We start from the raw sequence: 12,571 nt of genomic DNA, 5'->3' as shown, positions 1-12,571 counted from the left end.
GCCTCACGTTCACAAAACTGAAAATGAGGCAGGAGAGGAGAGGAGAGGGGAGGGGAGACGTGGGGTTGGACTGGACATGGTTCTGGAGCAGTCAGGGCAAACATGGCGCCCAGGGATTCCTTCATGCAGGTGAGACGTAACGGGAAAAAACACACCGTTCGGCAGGCCGTCCTGTCTGCGCGACAGTTTAGGTGTGCGTCAAAGCACACGGCCTGACTCAAAACCCTTCCCACTGAGTCATAGGAATTACTCCATCAGAGAAAAACAATAACAATTAACAAGCAAAATCTAAATCGAAAAAAAAAAAGAGAAAAAAGGTTACGATAAACGATCATATGACAGCATCGGGTACAATTCTTCCAGTGTGTGACAGATACGATAGCTGCCATTTCGATGCCTCAGTAGTGTAAGAGAATGCAAAAAAAGAGAGAAAGAAACTGTCAAATAAAAGACAAATTCTGCTTTGTGCAGTACTATAGATCTACGCAACAGGTCATTGACTGACCCTCATTCAAAACCCTGCTCAGTACCTTTTGATTATCCCCACGACTAGCAACATTCACGGACAGCAGCAACCTTAAACCCAATTTCTTCTCACCAGTTCATACAAATAAAACATACACACACACGCACGTCTCAGGTATGCAGTAGAAAAAACACAACTGGCTTCCACAGGGTCGGGGGGACAGTATTGCTGTAAGCTTCACGGCGTAGAAAAAGACAGGAGGAAATCCACGGTTAATACTCAGTAGTGTTCTCCCTCCGTGATGTACATAGTGCTAGATTCACATGTGTGTTTAGTACAGCGAAAGGGCATGGTTGGTCTCTCAGAGTTAGCTTGAGTAAATTGCGGTCACAGTTTTTTGGGGGACTAGGGAAAAGGTGCTTGTACTATCCTTTCCTATTGTAATCACAGATAACCTTTTTAATCTCACACTGGGGTTCGTGTGAAACCTTTGCATCTTTCTTAGCTAATTATCACAATTATATATTAAAAATATCAACATTGAAATCATTGTTTTTTGGCATAACAATCATTACAGTAACATGTTAAATACTTTTTTTTAACTAATAAATTGATTTTTAACGGAACATAAATTTGAAATAAATTATTAACAATAATAAATAATAATTGTGATTTGGGCCTTTTGAGGGACTACTCTAATCGCATAGTATCACAATGACACCAGCGCTCTGATTAGAGTGGGTACTATGGATGCAACATTAATGACGGATGGAGGGCCCATACAGTAATGTACTTAATATGACAGGGGGATTGACACACATTTTGAAATGTTCTCTTTGTTTGTTACTCAAAAGTGCAGCTAATATACAAAAAAAGTCTAGAAATATATACCGCCAATTTAAAACCTCTGATTCCTTGAATAAAAAGTGAGAACAGATGATTTAATATTACTTGAAAAGTAAAAAGGGGAACTGCATTTCACATGTACCCATTATGCATAATACAGTATATTTGAATATATTGTAATATATGTACACATTAATAAACTATAGTCTACAATAGATGAGCAATGTCAGGTATAGGTCATTCCAGTGTGTAGAATATCTGCAATAAAAAAATCTTGTCATTTGTTTTCTTCCTTTGGATGTTTTACTTACTATCCGTGTTATTTTGTGTTTGTGCGTGTGTATGTGGGTGTGAATGTGTATGTGTGTGTGTGTGTGTATGTGTGTGTGTGTGTGTGTGTGTGTGTGTGTTTGTGCGTGTGTATGTCATTGTAAGAGCCTTGCAACGTGACATGAAACAAAGCAAAACAATGTCGATGGGGGGGAAATAGATTCTTTTCTAAATCGACCTTGCTGGCCTGACCAACAGGTGTGGTGTGAATACTATGAGGACTATATACACGTGTTCTGTCAGCAGTAAGTGCACATTTGTGGAGTGCTCTGTATGGGAAACACATTGGGAGCAACCTACGAGCGCTTTCATCGCGCCCTGAGGGACATGGCTAGGTTCAAGTAAAATCTCTACAGTAGATCTTTTCTTCATTTTTTTTTTTCTTTTAAAAAAGGCAGCACTTGGGTCTAACAGAGTTTGAGCTTTGAGACATTTCAGGGACAATGGTAAGTGGGTAGGCAGGAAGCAATGGAGTCGAAGCAGCACAGGTCATTCATGGAAGGTTTTTGTATTTCTTAGTTGTTTTGTTTTTTAAATAACGTTCTTTATAACGTCTTTCATCTACTGAAGTCCAGCTTGGTGCATCCAGAGATTCCTTAGCAGTGGAACTTGCAGGTAGGTGCATTTTGCAATCGTTACCAACATCATCTTCATCAAACTCAGATGTTTACGATGGAGGATGGGGCAGAGAGACCCTTTTGCAAAGTCAGCGGTTGTCTTGGCCCTTCAGCGCAGCATCCACATTTAGATGCCCTTGCAGGACCAGTCCTTAGTGAGCAGACTTGAAACAGAGATGTGACAAGGTCTCCAGTTCGATTTGGTGAAGCAGCGAATTCAGCCTCCACCACAGACACACTAAATCACAGTTAGATGAATGGCTTCAATCAGTGGGCGCACACCATTGCCCACTGGTCTGCTAATGCTCAAAGCCTAGCGTGTTCTGTACAAAAACCGCACTAAGGACTTCAGAAAACCATTGGTCAGCACAAGCTGTATACCTGTGTAATAGTAGAAAATGGCACATTAGACATTATTTATACATATTGTATACTATACAGTATATATTATTTTTTTTGTTTGTCTGTATTTGTACATGTCTAAAAGGTCCTTGAGATGAAAGTAATAGACATCTGGTACAGGTAGATTGGAAGCTGATATGATGCATGGAGAGGAAGTTCTTTTTTTAAACAGGTAACCTAAATGTAAATAAATATACATTAATTTAAAATGTAAAATAATTTAGACAAAGCTTTTTTAACATGGTTGCAAGCGCTACATGAGAGGAATGATCAGGAGTGGAAGGAAAAAGGGAGTAAAGGAGCATCTTTCTACTGGAAATGGAGTCCTGATTCGGTTTGGTTTCTCATTTACACAGGTGGCAGTTCACTAGCAACTACAGTCTTCTGCAATGAGCATCTGGCTTTTTCATCCAGATTAGGAAGCCCTGTTTAGTGTGTAAAAGCCCCCCCAGAATGAACGCCTCCAACCGGGGGTGAAACTAGTGTTCTGGTGCGTGGGAGGGCGATGGAGATATTGGTCCACTTCATAGGTTTCAATTCCAGTTCAACTTTATCCCTCTTCCTCCTGTTGGTAGATCCTTCTCCTGTCCCTAACCATCTCAAGCCTCGAAAACCTTGGAAACAGCACCCTAGAAATCCAGTTACAGGAGTGAGTAGCAGGTGTTTCTCCCTCTCTGCGTTTTCAGTGGTGCAGTTAGTCTGTGGCGCCCTCTGGTGGATCGGAGGAGCTCCTGCTGGATTTGCGGGTCTGCTTCTGCAGCTGCTCCTGCTCCTTCTTCCGCAGCTTCTCGCGCTGCTTCTCCAGCTTCTCGCGGTTGCGCCGGGCCTTCTCCATTATTGCCTTCAAGTCCTTCAGCTTCTTCTTGATCAGGCCTCGGTCCAACAGAGACTCCACGCCCAGATCCTGTGTGTTCAAATACACAGAAATAGACACATTACCACACTTAAACGCCTGATATTACACAGAGGCACACAAACACACTGCATGTATATGTCCAGACATACACAAGTTATGAGCTAAGGGTTTTCATTGGAGCAGAGCCAGGTTGAGTGACATTGAATGACAATGGCACAATCATTTATAAAATAAAATAAAATAAAGAAACTAAATAAAAAAATCTCTGGCCCGCATTAACAAGGTCTCATTTGACAAATCAAACTATTTCAAAATCCTTGCTTAGTGGGTAACTTGAAGCAATGACAGATTGGACATATTATAGTGAACCTGAAGCCTAAACTACAGTAATTCACTGGTTGGCATTTACCCAGAGCACGTGGGGGAGTGAGGGTGGGACTAGGCGGGCGAGGCTCTACCTTCAGGGCACCGCTATCCAGTTGCAGCAGCTGTTCTCCATCCACGTCCTTGGCAGTGAATTCTGGGATGTATTTCTCCAGGCTCAGGCCTGTGAGCCAGCGCCCCACCTGCTGGCAGGTCCAGTCGGAGACACTCTGGTTCTGCCAGTGGTGCTGCTTTGGTGGCTGCCCGTCATCTAGAACCTTCCGAGATGGACAAGGGCAGGAAGAAACATTAGAAAACTTCAGAAAACTCCATGAGGACATTCAGTGACTACCACTTACACATACACACATGCAATACTAAAAAAACAATACCATAAGTAAAAATCCCATCACCTTTCGAGCTTTTCTTTCTATATTGTTTTCCTTTCCAATTTTCTGTCAACACCTACACATAGTGCTGTTTTGTTTGTACTATGCCATCTTGTTTGCACTAGCCTGAGAAATAATTACACGTGAGTATTTAATTGCTCTCCATTTCAATGCACTGTTTACCTCTGTATTCTGCACATATGCCAACATGTTTAATCGAACTGAATGTCAAATATTGAATGGGCATTAGGCAATGACACCAGCCGTTACAGGAAGTGGCTACAGGAAGTGGCACAGCACCATAGGATCTCACCTCGTCATCAATCATGTCCAGACTCTTATGTGACCGCAGTGTGGGAACAGCAAATAGGAAAGGGGAAGCTTGTTAGTGAAAGCAGAAGAATTACACAACACAGTTAAGAGAACACGGATCAGTCGACGGACCAACAGAGGATTCAGAGGGGGCGCCAGGCAGGTGACATGCAGTGAGTCTGTGACTGAGAAGTGAATGAGTGTGTAGCTATAAGGAAAGAATACAAGTATATTATACAGTATATATGTATACTTATATTATTTCCTCATCTTTCCTTATTTTTTCCTTGCCTTATATATATATATATAATATAAGTCTGTGAATGGACTCAATGTGTGACAAGGTATGACCATGACAATACTTACACCTTATTGGTCAGGAGTAAGAGGGATGTAGAGCTATGAACAGGTTTGATGTGTGAAAACTGGGTGAATAAGTGAGGTATGAGTGAGGGAGCTGAGTGGGACTGATAGGGACTGAAGTGAAAGGACAACAAAAGACTGAAGCGGCGAGTTGCAGCACGTGTGAGTAAGGCAGGGATTATATCAGTCTGTGAGGTCATAATGCATGAACGAGTGAATACATGAACGACAGGTGAATGACAGAACTGGAAGGACTATGTCATTCTATGGTCCCCACCTTTGTCAGACCAGAGAACCAGTGCATGGATGTTTAATTGTCACTGACTGAATGAATGACTTATTGAATGAATGATTGAATGAATGACTGACGCGCCCCCTCACCTCATCTGAGGTCAGCGCATGTGTGTGATAGTGGCCAGAGACCCTGGGCTCGGCCAGCAGCGCACTGACCTCCACTGAACCGCTGCTGCTCCCGCTGAGGTCATCATTCAGCGCCGAGCCCTATGGCAACATAAACAACAACAACAACACTCAGTGCATGGTACAGCTCCCAGACATAGCATCGCCTGTCATCAGAGCAGACCCTCAAAGCAGTGATCAGTTTCGATTAGCAAACACTGGACAGCAAAGACCTCTGAGACTAGACATACAGCACTTCACACACTGATAGGGTGTGAAGTAGTACTTGTGAGTTACGTTCTGTGGTTTTGTGACCTGTCTATTGAACATGGGGATGAGTGCAATGTTGTATGCTAGATGGCCTAAGAATTTGGGCAAAAAATGGATTCATAGATAAAAGTGAGGCATCCCAAGTCTCAGTGATTTGCCCCTCATTTATTCATTTAAACACATAGATGTGCCAGTCCACGTGCTACACTACATCATCAAACAAGTTAGCTTGAACTAACATGGTTCAAACTTACACAGTATATGTTGACATGAGAGTTTTGGAAAACCGTTGTACCTCAGCTGTTAGCTTAATAATGCATCGCACCATGTTAGCTCAATGCTAACCTCTGTCGCTCTACGGGAAACACACCCCTGGACATTTATGGCTGAGAGGGGTTAAGTGATTCAGATGGTGTGTGCTGACCAGGGGTCATGCTGAGAATATGAGTGTGTGTGTATGTGTGTGTGTGTGTGTGTGTGTGTGAGGTGAGACTGTGTGTTTCAATGACAATGGGGCACAAAGTGTATGTGTGTGAGGGAGAGAGAGATAGTTAATGTGTGTGTGTGTGTGTGTGTATGTGTGTGAGTGAGTTAGGAGTACGAATAAGAAGTGTGTGTGTGTGTGTGTGTGTGGGGTGAATACATATAATAATGAGGACACATCTAAACAGCTGAGAGGTGGTTTGCCTTTCCGAGGGCCGATGCGTATGCATCTCTGGGGAGGGAGCTGTTCTGTAATATCTGCCCAGGCACCATGCCCACCACAGACCTCTGCTAAGCTGGCGAGTGGCTCTGCAGGCTGGCAAGACTGGGTCTGCAGGCTGGCAAGACTGGCTCTGCAGGCTGGCAAGACTGGGTCTGCAGGCTGGCAAGACTGGCTCTGCAGGTTGGCAAGACTGGGTCTGCAGGCTGGCCCTTTGTATACAAGCACAAGGCTGCTTGGGGACCAAACACAGGTGTCAGCATTTGTAACTGTTTGATGTCAGCACAGCGCTGAAATGCCTTTTCCTCCGAGGATTTCAACATAAACCTGCCTGGTTTCCTTGCTCTCTTCTGGACTCAAGTCATGGCAGTGGGGTTTTGAGTGAATTAGGAGAACAAAACAACAGCCAAAGTCGAAACCACAGCCAAGTGTTTTGCACACAACGAAACTGAAGTGAGCATTTGCAGCATGTCTTGCACAATAACCACTCATTTTGCTTCATGAACAAACAAATTAGTGGATTATTGCCACTAATAAACGCAGAACTCCATCTGTGGCAAAAAAAAATAATCAAAAGATACAAATACATTACTCACCAAAGCAGACACTAACTGCTTGCTTTCTCTCTCTTTCTCTGACTTATGCACATTTCTGCAGAGAAAGCTCTCATTTCAGCTGATGAAAATGATGATGGGAATCAAGGCGATTGAAAGCGACTGAGAGGCTGCAATTAGCTTCAGTGCATTCCTCTGCTAATGAAGAGTAGATGAGCTCTGCCAAGCAGCCCAGAGAGGAGGGCTGCTACTCTCTCTCTGTGTGTAACCCAAATAACCTGCTTATGGTCTGCTACTCTCTCTCTGTGTGTAACCCAAATAACCTGCTTATGGTCTGCTACTCTCTCTCTCTCTCTGTAACCCAAATAACCTGCTTATGGTCTGTATTCTACCTGACTTTTACATAGACTGAAGAAGATAAACAGAGAGATAAACAGAATGTATACCATCACTATCAAATGACTGCTGAATATACTGGCTAGGATTGTATTCGTCCCAGTGTAACTGACTGCCAGCAGGATTATGCAAAAAAAAAAATACAACAACAAAAAAATCTTTCTCCAGTTTAAATCCATGGGGTGATTCCAAAGTGCTGATTCAGTGATTTTGTAGTGTGCATGTGTTTGGTGCTGACATTGATTGACTTGGCCATTGAATAGAGTGCACCAAAAAAAGGAATACGGTACCAGAAATGGGAGGGGTGGAAAAGAGGTGGATAAACACAGAAAGCTTTAGGATGCAACTGAAGACATGAACAATACTGAGGTTTGAAATAGTAGGCAGTTATTAAACAATACTGAAGTTTGAAATAGTAGGCAGTTATTAAACAATACTGAGGTTTGAAATAGTAGGCAGCTATTAAACAATACTGAGGTTTGAAATAGTAGGCAGTTATTAAACAATACTGAGGTTTGAAATAGTAGGCAGCTATTAGTATCACTGCCGCCAGTGTTATCGTCTGCAGATGGCAGCACTGTCTTGAGTGGGTAAGTAGCTTTCATGAAGTGGACAGTGCACAAGAAATACATTATGTGAAAACAGACTTGAGATTTCTTCATTCAGCAGACTTCATGCTTTATATCGCCACTTCATAGCTCCCTGTCTAAGAAACTAAATGAGTCCTTGTCAAGGACTAACAAAATCCACCCCCACAAGAATTAAATGTATGTAATGTTAAATGATGTATGTAGCATGGTATATTCACAGGCGTATGTTTTTTATTTTATTTCAACCACCAACAAAGCAAAGCATCTTATGGTTTAGTGTGATTTCATGGTGTGTGTGCATACCTTCCACGTGTTCAAGTGTGTGTGTGTGTGTGTGTCTGTGTCTGTGTGTGTGTGTGTGTGGGTGTGTGTGTGTGTGCATGTGTGTGTGTGTGGGTGCATGCGTGTGTGTGTGTGGGTGCATGCGTGTGTGTGGGTGCATGCGTGTGTGTGTGTGTGTGTGTGTGTGTGTGTGTGTGTGTGTGTGTGTGTGTGTGTGTGTGTGTGTGTGTGTGTGTGCGTGTGTGTGCACGTGTTGAGTGTGGCTCAGTGGAGGGTTCACCTACCTTGCTCTTGACTTTCTCTGGGCTGTTTTCAGCGGAGCTGTGGAGGCAGAGCACAGAGTCATCACCGGGGGCACTGTGGAGGCCTCAGAGCTCACAGATGTGCACAGATGTTTTTAATTGAAATGCAGGACAACCTGGGGTACTTTCTCACAACATACAAGGAGATGCCTACTAGGCTTATATTAAAAACAACAGGATGTCATTAAGAAAAACAACAACACCCTGTAGCACACCCCTACCACCAAACTCTCGACCACACACATCCGTAATGTATATAATAAGAGCCTCCAAATACCAATGTTACAAGACTCTACTGTCTGTCTGCTGCCAGCTGTGTTTCCCCATATCCTCTCTCACTTAAGTCATTTCCATTATTTAGGACAGATCCGAAAAGCCCTCTGTACCCGAAACCCCCAGCCTTGCATGACGGCATCCCACGGTGCGCCTCCTCTCTGAGAGGCCTCTGCCGGGTCAGAGCGGAGCGGGAGTGGCGCTGCTCAGCGCACCTGCGGCCCTGTGTGCCGTCTGGCTCTGGCTCAGTGTCTGGTCCGGTCTGGTCTGCATCTGCTCACCCCCTTGCAGCCCTGTCTATTTGTGTCCCTGGCTGACTGACTGACTGACTCTCGGCGTAGTGGTGGGTGTATCGGCGTGCCTCGCAGCCAACCATCCATCCGGCAAGAGAGAGAGAGAGAGAGAGAGAGAGAGAGAGAGAGAGAGAGAGTGAGAAAGAGCGAGAGAGAGAAAGAGAGAGTGAGAGAGAGAAAGAGAGAGTAAGAAAGAGAGACAGAGTGAGAGAAAGAGAGAGAGAAAGAGAGAGAAAGAGAGAGAGAGAGAGAGAGAGAAAGAGAGCGATCGAGCTCTGCCCTCCATGCTCCATTAGCTCTCCTACTGCTATGAGACAAAAAAACTACCTTTTCTAAAAAAAAAAGTTGTTTGTTTGTTTGTTTGTTTGTTTGTTTGTGTTTGTTGCAGCTGCCTAGCTCCAGCTTTCCTGAGCTCAAACGCGAGCAGCCAGCAGCTTACTGGCGGAAATCCTGCTGTGGTGCTTTTCAATGCCAGTCTGAACAATGCAGCGTTTCATGGAGACTGATGTTTATTCATGCGCCATCTTGTTTGTGAATGGGGCTGAGGGTGGGGGGTAGAAAACAGTGACTTTTTCTAAGGCAATGCAACTCTGCTGAGTCACTGTGGATATTGTGGCTTTCTGAACTTGCACTTCCCTTTCCTAACTTGCACTTCCTCTCCCTTCCTCTTCCTTCCTCTACCTCTCCTTATCCTTCCTCTAATGCTATCTCCACTAACTAGAACTTAACTCGCACTTACAGTAGTTACATTCCTGCACCTTTTTCTATTTCTTATGTGAAGTAGTATTTATTGTTACACTAGGTCTCTATTGCTCGTAGCTTGATTGTTCTCTCCTTTGTACGTCGCTTTGGATAAAATCGTCTGCTAAATGACTAAACGTAAATGTAAATATTGTCTGCCTTAATCCCACATCCTCACAAACAACTTCCAGGCTCTCAATCCCCATAGTTTGCTACCAGTCACAAGATTATGGGCGCCTGGTACAAAGCCAATCAGAAAAACAGAACAGTGGTGAGTGGTTGAGGCGGCCATCTTACCTTTCTAAACCTTTACTCCCTCGCAGAGAACACCTGAGAATCCATTTGAAAAAAAAGAAGAACTTAGAATACTAAAATGGTGAAGTGAGTGAGTGTACTAGAACTTCCAAATAATACAGTTAAAACAAATCTATTTTCGATCGTTTATTTTATTCAAACTAATCGATTTTTAGATAGACGACATTTAAATGACATAGATTTCGATTCTCACCGTATGTTAGGCTTGTCCTCTTGACTGAGGGAGGGGCTGGAGACTACAGGGGAGCCTGAACAGAGAGGAGGAGAAGGGGGAGAAGGAGGAGAAAGAGAGGAGGGGGAGAAGGGGGATAATTCACTTCATTATTTCATACACCAGATTTTCAGGATGCTGAGCAACTGGGTGATGAAACTCAGGTGCAATGTTTTCCTCGTGGCTAAATTTACATTTATTTATTTAGCAAATACTTCTGTTACACTTGTCATTCATTTTTTTATCAGTTTCCATGCTTCCTTGGGAAGGGATATTTAATTGACTAGTTGACCAATGCCTGAAGTTTAATTGGCTAATAAAAGTGCTTTGTCTTTTTATCTCAAAGGATCTGAAACTATAACAGCAACCCATTAACTTAGAGTTGTGCACTCAGGAAACAAACAAAAATGTAATGATGTGATGATATGTATTGGTAATGTAATTTGTATATGTAATGAGGTGATGATATGTATTCGTAATGTAATTTGTATATGTAATGATGTGATGATATGTGTGTGTTCAGGCATCCATAAACACCTCTCCTGAGGGGTAGGTGAGGAGTCCTGCATATGTGATCATGTTTATGCCCCAGGCTTACCTTCATTGTCTGCGCTGCCTCTAAGCCTCTGGTGGTGGGGGGAGGCTTCCACGCTTCGGGGGGCTCTGGGGGTTCCGCTTTCCGAGGCCCCCGAATCTGAAAACGGCGAGCCTGTCCTCTGAGCCGAGGTCACCGAGGACAGCTTGCTCTGGGCAGCCTTGAGAAGAACACAGATTTGAAGTTATAAACCAGCACCTTATTCCTGAGCAAACACTTTTTTCTTTCTTTTGTCATTTTCATGCCTTTAAGCCATTTTTCCAGCCCCCTTGAGTGTAAGTGCTGAGTAAGAACAGCGCTGCTTAGAAGGAAAAAAAAAAAGACAGATTTTCCCGGCAATTATCTCTGTAAAGACAGAGAATAAGCTTTGACACCAGTCAAGATTAAATTGGGGGCATGGGGTGCGGGTGTAGCAATTAATATATTACATAAAGGCTTTATGTAAGAGAAGGGGATTACTCTAGGTGATTACCTCTCAGGAACATGTAATATCACCACAGAGAACAATCGAACCTATCCACGAGGCTGGGTGGAAATATGGCCATGACTAAAACATTTTATAAAAAAATAAAAAAAACAGACATTTTTGAAATAAGACAAAGGATTGTGTTCCTCTGTGCATGTGTCCACTTGTGTGTGCAGTAGTGGCAATAAACAGAAAATCTCATTGTGATTGTCAGGCATATATCATGTTGACATGTCACGGTGATGTCAAGGTTCTTTTTGAGAGCCTCTAACATGACGGTAAGTGCCAGCAGGGTAAAAAAGCATATTCACTTCACTGAGGCAGTTCTGTTCACCCAAATCACGATTTATTGATTGATGTTGACAAATGAACGATTGATAGGATTTGATCAGATTAATAGGCTTTCTCTCCTGTAATTGAGGCATTGCTTTGATAATAATCTTGCGTGGTTGCAGGCTATAACTTTATGCAAGAAATATGGTTTCACAACGACCTAACGGCTAGTAACAGTAAGCAATCCATTTCTGTTGTCTTTTTTGCCTTAGAACGCTTGAAAAGTGCGTTTAAAAGCTAAACTTTGGTTTCGGTCTTCAGGTTTCGGTCTTTAGTTCTTTAGTTTCACGTTTGACAGTTTTTGACTGGATCAAATTAGAACAAAGTGGTGTCAAGCAGGATGGAGTTGTGAAGTAGTAGGTGCAGCCTACACTATGGCACGTGGGTAGCATTTGGACATTATCCATTCATGTTGAATTTAGTTGCCCACCCTACATCCAGATACCCACCCCCAGATACCCTACATCCAGATACCCACCCCCAGATACCCTACATCCAGATACCCACCCCTAGATACCCTACATCCAGATACCCACCCCTAGATACCCTACATCCAGATACCCACCCCTAGATACCCTACATCCAGATACCTACCCCTAGATACCCTACATCCAGATACCCACCCCCAGATACCCTACATCCAGATACCCACCCCCAGATTGACATTCTGGTCAAATTGTTTCATTCTTTTATCATCCTAGGTGTACATTTTATTGGCTATATTGTAGTTACGTTTGTAACATTATTGAAACATTCAAACTTCCTACAGCCCTGCGGTTAATACTCCTATACACAGGAATGCATTTTTTCCCGCCTGGTAGTTAGTAACGTTGTGTGTGTGCAGGGAGGGGGTTTTGCTTGAAATGCCCATCCCTACTTCATACCAATTTTAAATGGCTAAAAC

At 43.2% G+C, this 12,571-nt stretch overlaps 1 protein-coding gene across 6 annotated transcripts in view; it reads right to left on the bottom strand.

The window, feature by feature from the left end:
* Positions 1-3,001: 3,001 nt before the first annotated feature.
* The window catches only part of ppp1r9a (protein phosphatase 1, regulatory subunit 9A), a 44,564-nt gene continuing 34,994 nt past the window's right edge, over positions 3,002-12,571 (bottom strand). Inside the window, exons 12-19 of one of the 6 annotated variants that reach the window (XM_031586293.1) lie at positions 10,872-11,028; positions 10,256-10,310; positions 10,045-10,077; positions 8,423-8,459; positions 5,326-5,445; positions 4,583-4,606; positions 3,976-4,158; positions 3,002-3,565 (exon numbers count right to left, since the gene is read on the bottom strand). In XM_031586293.1, the coding sequence (XP_031442153.1) occupies positions 3,356-3,565; positions 3,976-4,158; positions 4,583-4,606; positions 5,326-5,445; positions 8,423-8,459; positions 10,045-10,077; positions 10,256-10,310; positions 10,872-11,028 (819 nt within the window). In that variant the 3' untranslated portion in view covers positions 3,002-3,355. The other 5 variants (XM_031586295.1, XM_031586294.1, XM_031586296.1 and 2 more) reach the window with 5 other exon arrangements.

The sequence above is a fragment of the Clupea harengus genome, chromosome 19, assembly GCF_900700415.2.
Source record: "Clupea harengus chromosome 19, Ch_v2.0.2, whole genome shotgun sequence".
Lineage (NCBI taxonomy): Eukaryota > Metazoa > Chordata > Actinopteri > Clupeiformes > Clupeidae > Clupea > Clupea harengus.
This window is presented reverse-complemented; position numbering and strand designations above follow the sequence as displayed.